General features: G+C 37.3%; 1 protein-coding gene across 1 annotated transcript in view; it reads right to left on the reverse strand.

Annotated features, from left to right (window-relative positions):
* The window catches only part of MORC1 (MORC family CW-type zinc finger 1), a 164378-nt gene that overhangs the window by 34162 nt on the left and 110368 nt on the right, over window positions 1–19848 (reverse strand). The window contains exons 18-20 of the mRNA XM_010838592.1: window positions 17139–17204; window positions 15689–15934; window positions 15448–15496 (exon numbers count right to left, since the gene is read on the reverse strand). Coding sequence (XP_010836894.1) covers window positions 15448–15496; window positions 15689–15934; window positions 17139–17204 — 361 coding nt within the window. The remainder of the gene's footprint in view (window positions 1–15447; window positions 15497–15688; window positions 15935–17138; window positions 17205–19848) is intronic.

Consider the following 19848-nt stretch of genomic DNA (forward strand, 5'->3'; position numbering starts at 1 on the left):
TTGGATACCTGATGCGAAGAGCTGACTCATTGGAAAAGACCCTGATGCTGGGAAAGATTGAGGGCAGGAGGAGAAGGGGACGACAGAGGATGAAATGGTTGGATGGCATCACCGACTCAATGGAGAAGAGTTTGAGTAGACTCCGGGAGTTGGTGATGGATAGGGAGGCCTGGCGTGCTGTGGTCCATGGGGTCACGAAGACTTGGACACAACTGAGCAACTGAACTGACTGAACTGATGCAAACAACGGCTTCACTGCATCACCCACCGTAACTCCTCGTCTTTGCCCCAGTTATTTTCAACTGACTTAAGGACACTGACCCTGCTGAAATTTCAAATCCTCAGTGCCACCCTTGCCCACTTAGATTCCTCTGGTCAAGTCCTCTTTATAATGACATCATTGTTCCAGGTTTCCATCTCAAAACTGTCATCACTTTTTATGGTTTAATCTACCATACACCTTTTCAAGCTGTGCTATTTTTCCTTCAAAATGTTTCAATATCCCTTGTCTTCTTGTACTAAAATCTCCAGGCAGCAGATTCCAATTTGGTTTTTTCATCCTTAGTTTCTCATCTTTGCAGAACTGTTTGACTATCACAACATTTTCATAACATAAAGAATTAATTCTTTAGAGAAAATCTCCACTATTCAACTTTCCTTCTCAAAACTGGGGTTCCAGGTCCTGACTACTTTCTCCTTCAGGTACAAACCCTTAACTGGTTTTCAGAGCTCTTTTCAATGTGATTCTAAGATATCCGGAAATATTTTCAGTCTTTCTTAATAAGTCTTTCTTAATAATAATCATCCTCCGTAAGAACCAAAAAAGTTCTCTTCAGAATCCCCTGTGAGCATTAGGTAGCCTTCTGCCTCCATGTCTTGGCCCACACTGTCCTCTCTACCTGAAATACATTCTCTCCTCCTTTTCTTTAAGTCTCTCTCACATTTTAAGACAACTCCCACTCTTTCCAAAATGTCCTTTTTAATTTGCTCTAGCACATACTCTTTTCCCTAAAGAAGTATTATCAGTAAATTACAAATAGTTTTAATTATTTTCATATCTATGGGACCCAGACAAGAGTGGAATCCTGTAGCAGCCTTATCAAGACACTTCAAAACAGAATTCAACACCTGAATCCATCTCCCAAAATCAAATCCAGTAACCCTGTATACGAGACAGCAAAAGAGACACCGATGTATAGAACAGTCTTTTGGACTCTGTGGGAGAGGGAGAGGGTGGGATGATTTGGGGGAATGGCAATGAAACATGTATAATATAATATATGAAACGAGTTGCCAGTCCAGGTTCGATGCACGATACTGGATACTTGGGGCTGGTGCACTGGGACGACCCAGAGGGATGGTATGGGGAGGGAGGAGGGAGGAGGGTTCAGGATGGGGAACACATGTATACCTGTGGCGGATTCATTTTGATATTTGGCAAAACTAATACAATTATGTAAAGTTTAAAAATAAAATAAAATTAAAAAAAAGAAGAAAAACAAAAAAAGTAATGTAAATCCCTATCCTTCTCTTGATTAAAAGATGTAATCAAGTAACGTCTCTACCTTTCATTGTTTTAGATTATATACTATTTGCCCTAATACGTACTTTAAGTAGGATAGAAGTATCTTTCTTCTGCTGTTATTCACAGTGGATTAACCATTCTCCTTTATTTCTCTTATTATGCCTCTGGTAGATTATCAACCTAAGATATCAAATTACTATCTACTAATTTTCTGCTTTTAGAATCTATCAATCAAAGATAAGGATTATGTACTCTATCTTTATTTGTAAAATTAAAATTTAATTGCATAAAATTAGGATGAACATGATGTAACACTCCATAATTTGGGTAATTTTCCATATGTCAGAAATTACATTTTTGCTAAAGGACTGTCTGCTACTATTTTGGTAACAAACTTTCTGGATTCACTTTTAAATTCCTCTGCCAATTATGTATGATAATAACATTTCACTATTAAAGATTTAAATAATGATATTCATTTTGCTATAATGATATTGTGCTACTAAATATAGGGAGAAAATCATTAAAGAAATTAAAACACTGAAAAAAAATGTTTTTCATAATCTAAAGAATTATTTTCATTCGTTACAAATCATCCCGTTAATTCTCATAATAACCCTAAGAGTAGGTAATATCATTATTTCCCTTTTATAGGTAAGAAAACAGAAGACCATGAGTTGATACAGCTGACATGTGGCATGTAGGGCTGAATGTGAACCTGGATCAATCTGTCAGAATTCATAGTCTGTCTCTTTTCCATAAAACAATGCTAACTCGTGGTTTTGTAAAATTGTCTTCCAATTTTTCTGCTTCTTTAGGGTAGAGATAATGGTTTTTGTGTGTGTGTCCTTCCAAATCTCTAATGGAGATTCAATAAATGTGTCTTAAATTGGTGTATGGTTGCTGACAGTTCACAAACTCGCATTTGAATATTTAGATTCATTATAATTCACCCATGAGACTTTCCTCTAGGTCAAGGGCTGTATCACATATTGTCTTTGTGTCTGTCAATCTGTTGGTGAGCTGATGAATGATGCTGCAGAGGGTGAGTATAGACAATTTTTCTTCCAAAGCCCTTGGGGCAGCTCTGGTTTTTATCTTATAAAGGGGCTGCTATATCTGAAATTTCTGATACCATCAGCAACAATCACAGGACAATACAGGCTCCTACAGAGGCAATGGTAACATCAGCAACCAGGAAAACTGACTAAGAAATGGCCTGCTTTTAAAGTAACACATCTTCAGTCATGAAATCATATGGCAATATCAATGCAGTTTCCTACTAAATTTTTTTCTGTTATAAGGCAGAAAAATTTATATATTTAATTTTTATATTTGAAGGGTGAATGAGGCTGATTTAGGGACTAGCTATGCAGGTTGTTTACTTTTTTTAAATCTTTTTTTGGGTACTGAGTCATCTTTTCATTTTCACTGTCATACAATGCTGATGCTAAAACTTATTGTGGCCTTTTGTTTGTTTTTGGATTTGGGTTGCTTCTTGGGGGTACTACCATAGAGCATAAACCTAGACATGGGGAACTCACCAGCTCTTCCAGACCTTCCTCAGCTTCTGTGTTTCCCCATGGAGGCCCTGTCAATGACCCCAGGGATTCAGAGCTGGTTGATGCCTTTCCTGGACTGGCATCAGCATCTTTTTTAAGATGCCATAAAGAGCTAATTAGGTGCAACTGGTAAAGGATTTAATTTATGCTGAGACTGGAAGATGGTTCCACCCACTCATTCCTTTACTCATCAATCTTTCTTCAGCCCCAGAAAGTGCCACACTCTGAACTAAACGCTGGAGGTTACATCTTTCAGAGTAAACCCTGGAGACACCATAGCCAAATTCTTAAAATACATCTGTCAGTGGTGATCTGGCCACTGAGTTTTTTAAATGTCTGTGGTTTTGAAAAATGAAAGGAATCTATCTGTCTGTTCTAACCTAAGGCCAGGTACAAGGCAAAAAAGACCTAAATGACCACAGAGGACAAAAGGGCTAAGGCCAAAAAGGTAGTATGGTTCATGGTTATTAATCAGGCAGGTCCAACCTGACTTAAAAACAACCATACCATAGATATTCTTTCATCACCTTAGCAAATGATATTCAGAGCAGTAACTGAAAGAAAGATTATTATAAAATATGGAAAAGCAACAAATACTGGTATAGGAAAAGTAAATGCTGTTTCATGGTAGAGTCAGAAAATTTGCATAATGTCAACTTGGAGTACATGTTGTGCCAAGATGAACAAGAGCATGTGTGTAACAAAAAGTACTTTCATCACCCTGACTTGAGTCTCAGAAAATTATTCTTGCTGAACTTTTACTGTTGGCATTGGTAATTTTATTCCCCTCAGGTTCCTGCATTGTGAAGCATTCTTCTAATTGATCATTTGCTTGCCTGACCATCTGTTGTGGTTTGGCAACCTAATTTTCCCCATCACCTTTCAGAATAGTTTCCCTAGAATGTCTATTCCATAGAGTCACTTCTTATATCTCAACTGGTGACTTAACTTGAGATTGCTTACCTCTTTGACAAGATGCTTGAGAATCTAGTCCTATTGCTTCCTTTTTATTTTTATCGCTTCTATTAAGCATGGTACAATGACAGTTGATCAGACCACGTCACTTTGAGGGGCACTGGGGTCCTATGGAGCTCATATGCCAAATTTTTGCCTGGAGTAAAGTTGAACTGCCAATTTATCACAGAACAGTGCACAAGGAACTTTTAATTGAACTCAGACAAACCCTTAATTACAACAGTACCACGGGGCATTGCTCCAGTAAAGCAGAACTGCCTAGCAAGCTTCACTCAGACTTGGATTCCTCAGACATCTGTGAGAGGTGCTGCAAAAGAATTTCTACTTCCTCCCCTTCTGGAGTTAACTGGGACATGTTTGAACTTTACACTTGGGTGTGTAAATGTCTGAGACAGAAACGGTTCAGAATAGCCAGTATTCATTAAAAGGGAGGGCAGGGTGTGTGTCTTGAGCATGGAAGATGGAAAATAATATTTTCTGGAGGCCAAGGGTCAGGAGACATCAGCTCATGGGAGGGGTTGACAGTACAGTTATGATCACAACTATATTAGTAGACTTACAGTCTTAGGAGAGGAGAAAACTCTCCTTTCTAGGAATCAATCCTGAGACGATTATCCTGATGATTACTATGGAGACTGTAGGTTGACTGGGAAGAAAAGTGTCAGATCTTGCACACAAAAGGTCAAGTTTGGGGTGGATAAGGTAAGAAATGGGTTAAAGGTTAATGGGTTGAATGAAATGGGTTAAGCTAAAAATAGCTTAATCTGGGCAATGAATGGATGATGGCTGGATTTAAAAAAAAAATGAATTCAAGACTCTTGGCTGGAGAATGAAACTTTGTAAACCTATCTAAGCCACAACAGGCTGAATGTGAATCGATGCAGTATTTACCTGTGCCTTCAAATCCTGACCCCTGAGTAAGGAGTATTTGTGCACTCCAACCAATCTGTGTGGAATGGCCTGGCTGAACTGATGTGGGGTCAGCACACAGACATGAATGACAAAGGGAGAAGTCCTAATGAGGAGGGGTTAAGGAAGCGGGAGCTAGGGTTGAAGGTGACCACTTCCTGAGAGTATGATCCTCAACAAGTTTATTTTCCTCATCTGTAAAAATGGGGATGAAAAGAGAACATACCCCTTCAATTATTAAAACGATTAGATGAGATGATACATGTGAAGTATTGTAGCTGAATTTCATCATGGTCACACAGAAAAAGGAAAGGCCAACTCCATGAAAACACATGTAGTGCACACACACACAGAGTAGAATTTCAGAAAAAAAATACAGTTTGCGGGAGCTGAGATTAAAAAAAAACTGGTTTGCACTAGTTACCTTGAAATGGGGGAGGGAACCATGGCAGTGCTAACAAGATTGTACAAAATAATGAAAGAAGTCTGCTGCAGCGCAGACTGGTGATCCCACAACTAACATCTCTGAAGTTCCAATTGAATGGCTATGTAGGGCATTCTGAAGAGGGTTAAGATGTCCTTAAAAAAAAAAAAAAAAACTCCTCATTATTTTCATGACAGTTTTTAATCTCTAAAATATGCCTGGAGTTTTAACTGAATCCCAGTTGGATATTTCCACAGCTCCAAACGACATGCAAGCAAGGTCTTACCAAGAACACTCATACTGCATGGATTCTGAAAATGAATGGCCCACAGTGGCTGAAAGGCCAAGCATAAATTAGTACCAAAAAGGAAAAAGTGAAGAGAAAGAAGGGAAACTGCCACAGAAGTGACACCTGCCAACTATGTGATCAGAAGGAACTGGAAATAAGGCAAATGAAGTCCAACACCCCATGAAGGATTAGGGAGCATGTGAAATGTGATACACATGAGATGCAAACATTAAAAGTGACTCAAAAATAAGGATTACCCCACTGAGAAAGAGTATTTAAAAAAAAATAGCCTCCAGAGACTGTAGGCCTTGGAGAAAAGAAATATAAAAAGCATTCAATCAAGGACTAAGGGGAGTAGGAGGAGGAAGAAGTTAGGAAACAGATGAAACTGCTGTAACCTTGAGGCCAGCAAATGAGGTGACTTTGGAGATTATGACAATATAACTGAAATAATCAGCAATGGTTGGATTCAATATAAATTTGAAAAACAATCAATGCTTTTATCATTTCACTTGAAATTGCACAACTGTTGGTACAAGAGCCAGAGTAACATATGTCTGAAACTTGGAAGAGAAGAAAATGAAGTACCCTAATATGAAAAAAAAAATTCTTTCCAAAGGCAGACTGACAGACATTAACAACACACAAAAGAAAGAATGTGCTGATCAGAATAAAGATGTTCACAGTATTATTTATAATAGCCAAGATACTGAAGCAACCTAAGCGTCCAATGACAGATAAATGGATAAAGAAGATGTGGTATATGTACAGTGGAATATTACTCAGCCATAAGGTAGAATGAAATCTTGCTATTTGTGACAACATGGTTGTACGTGAAGGTCATTACGCTTAGTGAAGTAAGTCAGATAAAGACAAATGCTGTATACCTTCATTTATATGTAAGCATATACATGCATTCATGCTTAGGGAGCATGTGAAATGTGATACACACGATATGCAAACATCAAAAGTGACTCAAAAATAAGGATTATCCCACTGAGAAAGAATATTTTTTTAAATAGCCTCCAGAGACTGTAGGCCTTGGATAAAAGAAATATTAAAAGCATTCAATCAAGGATTAAGGGGAGTAGGAGGAGAAAGAAGTTAGGAAAACAGATCAAACTGCCGTAACCTTGAGCAGGTCATTCATTTGAACAAATATCACAAAACAGAAACAGATTCACAGATACAAGAACAAACCAGTGATTGCCAGAGGGAAGTAGGTGGGAGGAGTGGTGAAATAGGTGAAGGAGATTAAGAGATACAAATTACCAGTTATAAAGTCAATAAGTTACAAAATGTAACGTATAGCACAAGGGACGCATTCCATGTTTTATAGTAGCTTTGTACTCTACACTATCTATGAAACTAGTGAATGGCTATGTTATATACCTCAAACCAATGTCATGTTGTAAGTCAATACATATTTCAATACATAGTAAAAAAAGAGTGGATGTAAAGCCTACTGTTGGTTACTGGAAAAAAAAAAGAAGAGAGATGTTCTCCATGTAATGTGAACCAAAACACACACACACACACTGGAAGAGCACAGGATGAGGGTGCTGGGCCACTGCCCTTCCAGTGTTACAGTTACAACTGGTAACGTCATTCCAGTCATCCTGTGCAGGGCAGTGGACACAGCAGGCTGTCTTAGCTGGAAACCCTTTAAATATTCAGGCACATAGCTCACCGGCACTGTCAAACTGTACTGGCCAACCCATGCAGATTGGCATAAAGGGAGAAAACACACGGTGAAGGTCAGAATGTGTCTTCCGATTGGACTGAGGCTGGGTTTATCTCTCAAAAGACTAAACAGCTGCTATGATATTGTACAACAGTCTCATGAGTTTGGATAATGTGAAATCATTTCTGTGAGATAAGACTTTCTCTGAGCTGAAGACAAATTTTAGAGCCTATGACACCTGATGCTTTCAAACTGTGGTGCTGCAGAATCCCATGGACAGCAAGGATATCAAAACAGTTAATCCTAAAGGAAATCAACCCTGAATGGTCATTAGAAGGACTGATGCTGAAGCTCCAATACTCTGGCCACTTGATGCGAAGAACTGACTCACTGGAAAAGACCCTGATGCTGGGAAAGATGGAAGACAGGAGGAGAAAGGGATGACAGAGGATGAGATGGGCGGATGGCATTACTGACTCAATGGACATGAGTTTGAGCAAAGTCCAGGAGATGGTGGAGGACAGGGAAGCCTGGTGTGCTGCAGTCTATGGAATCACAAAGAGAAGGATACAACTTAGTGAGTGAACAACAGCATGACACCTGAAAATAAGACCCTGGGCTGCAGTAAATTCCCCAAAATAATAAAAACCACCTAACTGTGGCAAGTGGTCGGTAGCCAACCACTCTTCCTTAAGTGATAGCCCAATGCACCCTGTGTGCCTTCTGTAAATTTGACAGGTGCAGGGTCAGAATTAAAGCACACGCACATGCACGCGCACACACACACACACACACACACACACGCACCACAGTAAGAAGATAACTGGGGAGGAGCCCAGGGGTTAAGAACAATCTTTTTTTAATTTCCAAGTTTAAGAAAGTACAGGCAGACAAACATGCAGAAGCAATTATTTCCTACTTGAATTGCTGCAACCACAGCCAAACAGAAAAATTAATGGGCATCTCTGGATAATGTATAGTGTTTATCCAGATTAATTAGATACCATGAATTTGAAAACGGACTTCCTGCTAGGATCACAGGGACACAAATTAATCATACCACACACATTCATGCAAGTAACATAAGAACTTGAGAAATATCACATGAAAAGACAACAATTTTAACATAAATGTCATACTTAATTTGTGCAAAAGCACTTGCTAAAAGCTGCATGCAGAGGACAGAGAAGTGACAAAGCAATGGCTACATGAAAAACACACAAAGACTTTGAAGATTCTGCAAAGCAGGTGGGGACGACTAATATGCAAAGGTACATTCTATCACATTTGGCTTCCAAGAGGTAGAGAGGCTGAGTTATTCACAACACTAGTTATATAGTCCTCTCTTCTTTTCTGCCCTCTGAATAAATGTTGACCCTTTTCCTTTTGAAAATATGTTGGTGCTCACTTCCTCCACATCCTATATTTAGTTGTTCCTTACTTCGATGTGAAGGGTTTTTTTTTTTCTTTCCCATTCACAAATCACTTCTAGAGCTTTTCAACATCCTTTCAGATTCCTTCTTAAAACAATTATAATTATGGAGGAAATGATATGATGTTTGGGAATAAAGCTGGGGAGGGGGAGGATACAGATGAAACAAGATCAATCACGAATTGATAACTATTGGAACTAGGAAATGGGCACACAGGGGTTGACTCTGCTGTTTGAAATGTTCCATCTTGGAACCTTTTTAAAATAAACCTCCATTATTGTTATGTCATGTACCTTGTGACAATGTTTTTCTGCTGAAGGGCACATAAATTAGGCTAAAATCAGAAGACATTGTGCTTCTCATTGACTCATTTGTAATTAAAACTTAATCCATAATCTTAAATTGCATTTTGAGATAACTTACCTAAAGACACGAAAAATGAGGCAAGAATTTGACTAATTACTCTCTCTTATATTATCATGTCAAAAAATTATAATCTAGGCAAAAATAGTTATTCTTATACAGATTAAAGTTTAGTTATAAGCTTCTTGGAAATCAAGGTACAAAGAGAACTATAATGAGTAAAAAAATTCATATTCTGATAAAAGAAAGTATCAAATAGATTTTTTTCATGATATTAAATTCTAATATTCAAATGAACCTTTTTATTATTAATATAACACAAGGGGTGCCCTATAACATAACAAAGTCTTTAACATGGCTTCATAGATAAAGTATTTCTCATAATCCTTGAGTCAATTCTTCCCACACATGCATGATTAGTTGCTCAATCATGTAGGACTCTGTGATCCCATGGACTGTAGCCTGCCAGGCTCCTCTATCCATGGGACTATCCCAGTAAGAATACTAGAGTGGGTGGCCGTTTCCTCCTCCAGAGGATCATCCTGACTCAGGGATCAAACCTGCATCTCTCTGCACTGGCAGGCAGATTCTTTACCACTGAGCCATCTGGGAAGCCCTCTTCCTACAAACCAAGGACTTTTACACTAGGTTCAGAGAGGAAAACTACCTCTGCTAGGGTCTATGGCAGAATAGTACGATATGCAGGTCTTTGATATTGACTACCAAGTTAGAATCAGGGACACACAATCTATAGAGAAGCACATGGGAAGCGTGTCTAGATTTCTTGAAGAGACTTCTCTTTGAAGGGTTTTTGGCAGTGTCCTAATTTAAGTCAGTTTAGAATTATACTTTCTAGTAAGAATCCACACTATGAATTACAGAAAGGTTCATATGCTTTGGATTTGGGCATGTAGGTAGGTTTTGAGATGAACTTCAAGTTTATGTATATATATACACACACACAGTTTATATATATATAAAATGTTATACACATATATACATTAACCCAATAGAATGGGTTCACAAAGAGTTGGATACAACTGGGCAACTGAACAACAATATTAAAGCTTTCTCACCCTGACAACCAACATGAAAAACACTACAAGATTAGTGGTCAGGAGGCATAAATCTCAGCTGTGTTTTCACTAATTTGTGTAGTTTTGGGCAAGTAACAAACTTTTCTGAGTCCTGTTTCTTCACCTAAAAGCAATTATTCAATTAAATGTTTCAGTTACTTTGGGCACTAATGTGAAATACCTCTTGGGTTCCTCTAATCTTTACAAATGTGAATACATTTCAAGGTATCATTTAGTCAGCAAAGTTTGTCTCACCGGGATTATATCTGAATTGCTGTTGCTGGTTTCAACTTCAATTGAAGCAAGGTTTTGACTCCTCTTTCTCTTCATTTCCCAAGAGGCCTATAGCAAGGTATTAACAAAAAATATACAAGGATTAGTAGCAATCAATTGTACATATTAAACCACTGTCACTCTTTCCTTCCTTCAGCTTCTATTAAGTGCTGGCTTCTGTAGGATAAACAGAGGGCATTCAACAAAATAACATCATAATGCAAGTTAAGTATGAGATGAATGGTGTAGATTATGGCACTCAACAGTGAATCAAAGGCCTTATAGTATTTTGCAAAGAATTTGCATGAATTACTGTCTATATACTGAATATATAACGTTTCATATGGATATATATATATGTATATATACATTGTTTTTAAAATTTATGTGGATGTTGCTGGGAGGAATAAGATATATATTCATTAAAAAATATCTATGATGGCTTTCTTTTACTATGTCATTCTTAATCAGTAGACGTTAATATGCCTAGTATGTGAGATGTCTGCAGTCATTTAAAATTTTTTTTACAGTTTCAATGTACATTTTATAAAATATTGGCTATATTCCCAATGTTGTACAATATAGCCTTGTAGCTTATTTTATATATAATAGCTTGTATCTCTTAATTCCCTACACTTACATTGCCCCCTTCCCTTTCCTCACTGATAATGACTAGCTTGTTCTTTATATCTATATATCTGCTTCTTTATCCTTATATTCACTAGTTTGTTGTATTTTTTGATTCCATATATAAGTGATATCATATAGTGTTTGCTGCAAATGGCACATTTTCATTCTTTTTATGGCTGAGCAATACTCTATTTATATACACGCCACCTCTTCTTTAGCCATTCATCTGTTGATGGACACTAAGGTTGCTTCCATATCTTAGCAATCATAAATAATGCTGCTGTGAACTGCTATGAACACTGGGGTGCTTGTATCTTGTTAAACTAGAGTTTGGGTTTTTTTTTAATATATACCCAGGAATGGAACTGTTGGATCATGGGATAGTTCGTTTTTTCAGTGTCTACAATCAATTTCATTTTAATATAATCTAAACACATACATTTAGAAAATACCAAGAAAAATTTCTGTACAAAAGTTGATACTATTGCATTTGGACAAAGCTGGCAAGTTCCTGCTATGAGCATAGCCCAGGAGACACCACCGAGGAAACCTAATATATTGGAGTAGATGTTATGTGTTTGGTCCACAGTTTGATAACTCTCAGGGTTAACCTGAAGTTGTCAATGTTTGGTACTAGATGTAAAATTTCACTGATTACCCTGAAATCATTAAGATTTCTTAGACATATCTAAATTTTTAAGTAGACTTTCATCTAGAAGTCCAAGTCTTCTAGAATAGTCTTGAGTGCTAACCTTGCAAACCAAATATCAATCTCTATCCCATCAAAACACTATTTTTTGAGAAACCTGCATAGTGTTTTCCACAGTGACTGCACCAATTTACATTCCCACCAATAGTGTATGAGGATTCTCTTCTCACCAACATTTATTTGTGTTCTTTTTGATGACAGCCATTCTGACAGACATGAGGTAATATCTCAAAGGTTTTGATTTGTGTTTCCCTGATGATTAGTGATGTTGAGCATCCTCTCATGTGTCTTGTTGGCCTTCTGTATGTCTTCTTTGGAGAAATGCATATTTAGATCTTCTGCCCATTTTTTTACTAGGTTGTTTTATATATATATATATATATATATACACACACACAGCTGTATATATATATAGCTGTATTAAGTTGTTTGTATATTTTGGAGCTTAATCCCTTGTGGTTACATCATTTGCAAATATTTTATCCCATTCTGTAAGTTGTCTTTTCATTCGGTTTCTGGCTCCCTTTGCTATGGAAAAGCTTTTAAGTTTAATTAGGTTCCATTTGTTTGTTTTTGCTTTTGTTTTCCATTACTCTAGGGGACAGATCCAAAAAAAAATCTTGCTGCGATTTATGTCAAAGAGTGTTCTGCCTATGTTTTCCTCTAGGAGTTGTATAGTATCCAGTCTTACATTTAGGTCTTTAATCCCTTTTGAGTTTATTTTATCATCAATTACAAGGAAAAAACTGCAAAGAAAAAAAAAAAAAAACACATGGAGGCTAAACAATACGCTACTAAACAACTAGTGGATCACGGAAGAGATAAAAAACACCCAAAAATAAATGAAAACAAAAACAAATTTTTCCAAAACAGAATATGCAGTTCTAAGAGGGAAGTTTATAGTGATACAAGCTTATCCCAAGAAACAAGAAAAATCTCAAACAACCTAAAAATTCTTCCTAAGAGTTGACGTACAACATGTCTTCATTTCTTCCCCTTCCACTTGCTAATCAATCCATTGTAACCTGGTTTCTATTCTCTCCAATTCAATAACAATGAAATTCCTCCTGTGATTATTCCTATCACTACTAAGTCATTAAGTTAGTGAACTTTTTTGGCCTTTGGCCTGGTTGAGTTGACCTTTCAACGGAATTCAGCCTCTCCGATCATCTACACCCCATATCTCAGCAAACGGGTCAGTGTTCCCTCCTCAAGCCAAATACACAGGAACAAATACATCCACTTCTCTCCCCTCCACATGATCACCTCACCCATACCACCATTATTTCCCCCCAAGGCCACTGCAATAGCCTTTTAACTGCTCTGCCCACATTCATTCTGTTTGCTGAGAATCCATTTTTCATACTAACCCAAAGCAATCTTTTCTAAAGGAAATTTTGATCATGCCACTTCCCTGTTTAAAATCCTTCAGTGTTTTTCTGTTGCTTTCAGGATAAATACAAAATCCCTTATCAAAGTATCAGCTTGCATGGTTCTGATGACTCCCTGCCCATCTCACACCACAGCCCCCTTTCCCTCACTGCCCCACCACAGCTTAGCTGTCTTCTTAGTGTCAGTGAAGTGTCAGTCAGTCAGTCATGTCCCACTCTTTGCAACCCCATGGTCTGTAGCCTGCCAGGCTCCTGTCCATGGAATTCTCCAGGTAAGAATACTGGAGTGGGTTGCCATTCCCTTCTCCAGGGAGCTGTCTTCTTAAGGTACTTTGTATTCCATGTTCTCTCATTAGCAAATAATGTTTGCACTGATTGGAAATGATCTTCCTCTCCATTTAGCCACTTAATTGGAATTCAAACCTAAAAGTTATGTCATCACTTTTTCAAGGAAGACTTCCCTGTCCTCCCAGGGTCAAACCTCCTATTATAAGGACTCACACTACTATGTCATAAAAGCTGCCTCAGTGTCCGTTCCCATTTATCTGTATAATCATTGGATTGTCTGTCTCTATCACTAGACTATAAGTTCAGCGGGGACTTGGGACTATAGGTGGTTTTGCTCACAGCTAAATCCCCTGTAGCTGGCTAACATACTGAATGGCACATAACAGATGATTTTACACATAATATATTCACATATACATATGTGAATCTCCATATTTACATTCTAAAATGTGCTATTCTAACACAACTTTGTGATCACTTGTATGTTGTCTTTGGAGCATGCAACCTCCCCATAAAATTAGTCTACAAATCCCAAATCTTGAAATTCCACAGTTAATGAAATCAGGAGTTAAATGAGATATAATTATAAAGTGATAGCAACTGCTTTTTCTATTATAAGCATGCAAAAGTTGAGTATCTGCTGAATAGATGAATTCCTACACTCAAATATAATGCATAATTCAAACTAAAATTCTGAAGAAGGTAGACAGATTCAAGATTCAGTTTGGCCTCTACAGCCTCAAGAAAAGACTTAGGGCCAAAACTTCAAAATTATAGGGATCTGTATTTCAAATAATCTAAGAGAATGAGCTACCCAAAAATGAAGTAAGAAAAGGCTGCCTTTAGGAGGTAATAAGCCTATATCACTAAAGATTTTCAAGAATCCAATACCATTTTCCAAAGATATTACAAAGGAATGTGTGAGATATTTCTGTAATGTAACTATTATTCAGAATAATTCTTTTTTAAAGAACCATGCCTGAAATCTTGTCTTCCACCATGCTTAATACACTATCTTACACAGGGCAGAAGCTCAGTGGATATTTGCCAATGAAATTAGTTCCCTGCTTTCAGATATGATGGCAACTCATTGGAATATTTTCCATGTGGCCCATATTCACCCTTTCAGGGTAAAGTAAATTTTTAGAAACAGTAAAAAAATATTAGTAATCAAGTTTTATCAACAAGGCAGATAAACTAAGCAATAAATTTTGGCTTATAGAAGATTTTTTAAAGGTAGTAAGATAACGAAGTGAAGTGAAGTGAAGTGAAGTGAAAGTGTTAGTTGCTCAGTGGTGTTCAACTCTTTGTGACCCCATGGACTGTAGCCCTTTGGGACCTCATGGACTGTAGCCTGCCAGGCTTCTCTGTCCATGGAATTCTCCAGGTAATACTAGAGTGTGTAGCCATTCCCTTCCCCAGGGTATCTTCCCAATCCAGGGATCGAACCTGGGTTCCCCACATTACAGGCAGATTCTTTACCGTCTGAGCCACCAGGGAAGCCAGTGAGAAAATACCTGTGGTCACTGAACACTGATCAGACACAGGGTAAATGCCCACTCAATTTTAAGTGTTGTTATTATTATACACTGAAACTAAGGGCAGATTCTCAAAGAGGAATTAAATAAGCATCAACACTGTAAGAATGAAAGTGTAATTTTTTTTTTTAAAAGAAACTCATTTAGATACATGGAAATCCTAGGGTGTACATTCATTATAATCAAGCTCAGCAGTTAGTTACATTATCAACATCACATTTTATTTTTCCAGAACTTGGACTATAGGGATAACTACCTATGTAAAATTTGACCAAGCATTTTTGCTATAAAGCACTGAATGCAAATTTCTCAAGATTACAGGTTTATCCTATATGGATATTTCTCTCTTAAATACAGATTAAAATCTTTATCCCATACAGGTGTTCTTTAGGAGCCCTTCAGTGCTGATATTAGCAATCTGACTTTTCTTCCAAAAGAGACAATGTAGGGAAAAAATAGAAATTGGGACTTTGTCCAGGGAACTCAGATTACAATATGTATGCTATAATTAGAATGCTTTAAAAATGTGAAATGAAGCAAAATCTTTAAAAAATGTTATTTCTGGAAAAGTGAATGACTATACACTTTTGTGAAAAAGTAACAACAACAAAAAAATCACCTGGTCTCTGCTAGCTAGTTTGACATTTTCCAGTGGAACTGCTGGATAAGTCTGCTGTTGAGGTTTCACTTTCTTCTGCCCAGACTTTTTCATAATTTTAGTCTCTGAAATATACTCTACATCAGAGTCCCCTCCTTCTGTGTTTTTTTCCCAGCCTCTGTGGTTGACCAAAAGCTCAAAGGATGAAAGAGACTCATGCTTTAAGTCATCACTGGAAGGTCTGATTCTCTGAATTTTCTTATTTCCCTTAAATAAGAAAGAACATGCTTTTAATTTGGGGTAGCTGGCTTATTTATAATTAATTACCATTCCCTTATAATCTTATAATATTAGGTGATATTTATTACTAACAACCGGAGAAGGCAATGGCACCCCACTCCAGTACTCTTGCCTGGAAGGCCGCATGGATGGAGGAGCCTGGTGGGCTGCAGTCCAGGGGGTCGCTAGGAGACGACTGAGCGACTTCACTTTCACTTTTCACTTTCATGCATTGGAGGAGGAAATGGCAACCCACTCCAGTGTTCTTGCCTGGAGAATCCCAGGGATGGGGGAGCCTGGTGGGCTGCCGTCTCTGGGGTCTCAGAGTCGGACACGACTGAAGCGACTTAGCAGCAGCAGCATTACTAACAACAGTTTTAAAAATCAGAAGCTTAGAAAATAAACTTTGGCAAAGGTATACTGCTATAATGGCTCATTCAGAATTTGATTCAGCAGAGCTGGGCTGAGTCAAGAAGTCTGATCTTAAGATGCAAAAGACTCCAAATTGGTAATACACTGTGCTTCCTGACTTACTTCTGAGCACAGATTTTCTTGCTTTTGGATCCCTGGTGCATGTAGGTCAGCTATTTATTAACTTAAAATTTGGTTGAGGTTTACAATCTCACCATTTGCCTGCTAAGAAATCTGAATAACCAAAATTGTAAAGAGTTTTTCATAATTTTATGTGTGTGACTGATATAACTGAAGGTTCAAAAATTTTTAAATTTTAGATAATAACAGACATTTGAGGAATAAAATGTAATATGACATTTAGCAAACATAAGAAACAACGTAGGAATTACATATAGAACGTATTTCTAGGTAAATATATACCTACAGACTCACATACACACTCTCTCTGATTTTATATGCATAATTTTATATAACACATATATATTATAAATAATATACTGGAAAGATATAATTATAAGTACATTAAGATATCTAAAATGGTCATCAACTCCATGCAGTAAGACAATGGGTGGTTTAAATTTTCTTATTTATACTTTACTTTCTGAGTTTTTCCTAATAAACATGAATTGTTATAACAAAAAATGATGATGGTGAAAAAATATCTATGAGTGCTTCACTTTCTGAACATATTAAACCATGATGACATTTGGCCCTTGGTAAGTCTTATCATTCCTATGGGAAATGTCACAAATGACTCAATCCCACTTAAATTACTCACCTTAGATGTTGAAGCTTGGAAGGGGCTAGTGAGCTCAGTGATCCTATTCACTGGTATAAACTGAGGCTATTATGGAAAAAAATCATTAGACAAATGTAAGTAAAAACAACTTTTAATTGGCATATTATAATAATTCAATGATCTTCATTTTTTAAAGAAGTGCCAAGCTCACACACTCTTGCCAATCCTTAAGGAGTCCCTTTCAGTTTAGACATACAGTAATGGTATATGATTGGTAGTGACTGGACAGTACAAGATAACGCAATGAAGTATTACAAGCAATACAAGCAAAATTACAAGCAATTACAAGCAAACATCTTATGAGCAATACAAGGGTGCCATGGTATCAGAAATTGTCTCCACAGCCCTCATCTCCCCTCTCTGGAGACCTTTTTTCTCCACGTGTAGTTTCCAGCATCTGGAACAAATCTTGACCATTAGCAATAGCTCTGCACAGGTCAGAGCCCTGGATCTGAGCTTCAAGGGACTGTTGAGGATACACTGCCCTTAACTGTGTCCCTAATAACTGACATCCATATTTATATGGTGCTATATTCATATATTACTGGGATAGTCTTTTCTTTTTTTGTAGATATTTAGCTGCTATCATAGTATCTTAAACACACCATTAAAGAGTTTGGTTTTCCCAGACTACCTATCTGCCAGAGTTTTCTATAGGAAGGGTAAGTGGAGGATAAGAGTCTAGGCGAGTTTTTCTTTTTTGTTTCCATAAGCAAAATCTCTTTTCTCATCTCTCCCCAAGAAATTCTTTTTCTCATCTTCTGCAAACATGGCTTTTTGAGTACTTTCATGTACACTCCACATCTTCTGTGAACCCAAGCAGGTCCAGTAAGGTTCCAAGGCTATAGATTTTCCATCTCCAGATGAACCCTTCTTTAGTAAGTGTATTTGTGTTGATTCTTTAGAAGTGCTATTGCTGGGCTCTTTCTTCCATCTCTCTTCGTTTCCTCCTGTGGGATTCTTGCATTATCTTGACTGCCTTGGGCAGCCCTGGGGTATTCTGGTATATATTTCCTAGCTCGACTGAAACTGGAGTTTGCATTTTTGTTCTCTGTTTTCCTGTTGCTCTTATAAGACTCCCAGGAAAAGAACAGGAAGATGCTACATCTATATAGCCATATTTATAGCAGAAATCATGGTATGTATCACATTGTCTCATAGTCATGGTAACACTTGTATCTCTCTCTGAAAGTCATTTTTTATCTGTAGTACCCATCACAGTGTTTAGCGCTTTGAGTGAGTGAGTGAGTGAGTGAAGTCACTCAGTCGTGTCCAACTCCTTGTGACCCCATAGACCAGCCCACCAGGCTCCTCCGTCCGTGGGATTCTCCAGGCAAGAGTACTGGAGTGGGTTGCCATTTCCTTCTCCATTAGCACTTTATAGGTACTCAATAAAATGTTGGTGATTAACAGGATAAACAGATGTTCCCAGAGACTATTGCTCATTTCTTTCTCTGTTGAAACACCGCCACAGTTCTATTCTGCACTCATAATGTGACTACTTCTTCATTACCTGTCAGATGTTATCACATATTTGAGATGCTTTATATTAAATGCCAGTGTCTTATTCCTAATATAGAGAAATGGATTGAGTGTAGCCTAGTAACAAGTATGATACACTTACCATCATTTGGGTTTGTATTATTTTTGGTGCTAGCTTAAAGATAATTACTTTTTGATAAAAAGTTTTATTACAGTGAGTTTTAACCTGAACAACTAATCACATCACTGAAGTTGTAATAAAAATTTTTAATTCCATTCGTTTTCCTCTTTTTATATTCATTTCAGAGTTGTGTTTCTACAAAAGAACTTCAGACATCATAGAAATACACATTCAAAATGTCTCAACTACATTTTGAATAGAAAAATACCACTGATGGCAGCACATCTTTGCGTTTTTTGTAAAACAGAAATCTAGGTAACATAGCTAATCCATTTCAAATTCTGTCTCAGTTACTTAATGAATGGTTGTTTGCTAGTGGTAATATCTTTATCATCACCATCACCTCTTCAGATTTCAGAGGCTCATCATCACCTTAGAAAGCTTGCTAATATTGGTATTTATTTTTATATGATACTCATAAACTCTCCCAGCAAGACTGTTACATTTCTTTCCATGTTTGGAAAGTCCTGAAAATCACAGATTCAATAGCAAAAGCTGCAGAACATGAAGTATCTCTGCCAGCAGGAAAAACAGAGAGTCCTTAAAGTCAGGAATAAAGGAGAAAAAGGCTGTGGTGCATAAGAATCATGTGGAGAGCTGGACAGAAAAGCAGATTCCAAGGCTTCTGTCTCAGAGACTCTTGTTGAGTCAGTCTGCTGTAGACCTCAGGAATTTGAATTTTTACAAACATGTGAAGTTCTTACACAAATGACCTGATCATCATAGACTCACAGCCCTGGAAGACAGAGGATTCTACCTTTTAATTTTAGATTCACGCTTAGTGGGACTGTAGAGACAGTATTTTTATGTTTCTGTACTATGAAGGCTTTCTGATCAAATTTTACCAAAACTTTAGACCTAGCCTAGAAGAACAAATTTTAGAATTTAATTTATGACTAATTATTAGTGAGAGAGCATCTGAAGAGATTTACCCCCCTAGAGGTATGTATTTACATGTTAAGGAAGGAATGAGATCTGACGACGTAGAAGCATAGCTAAACTCTTATCTTTCCCCTAAGAGATTTA

This window comes from Bison bison, unplaced genomic scaffold (genome assembly GCF_000754665.1).
Source record: "Bison bison bison isolate TAMUID 2011002044 unplaced genomic scaffold, Bison_UMD1.0 scf7180017864098, whole genome shotgun sequence".
Classification (NCBI taxonomy): Eukaryota; Metazoa; Chordata; class Mammalia; order Artiodactyla; family Bovidae; genus Bison; species Bison bison.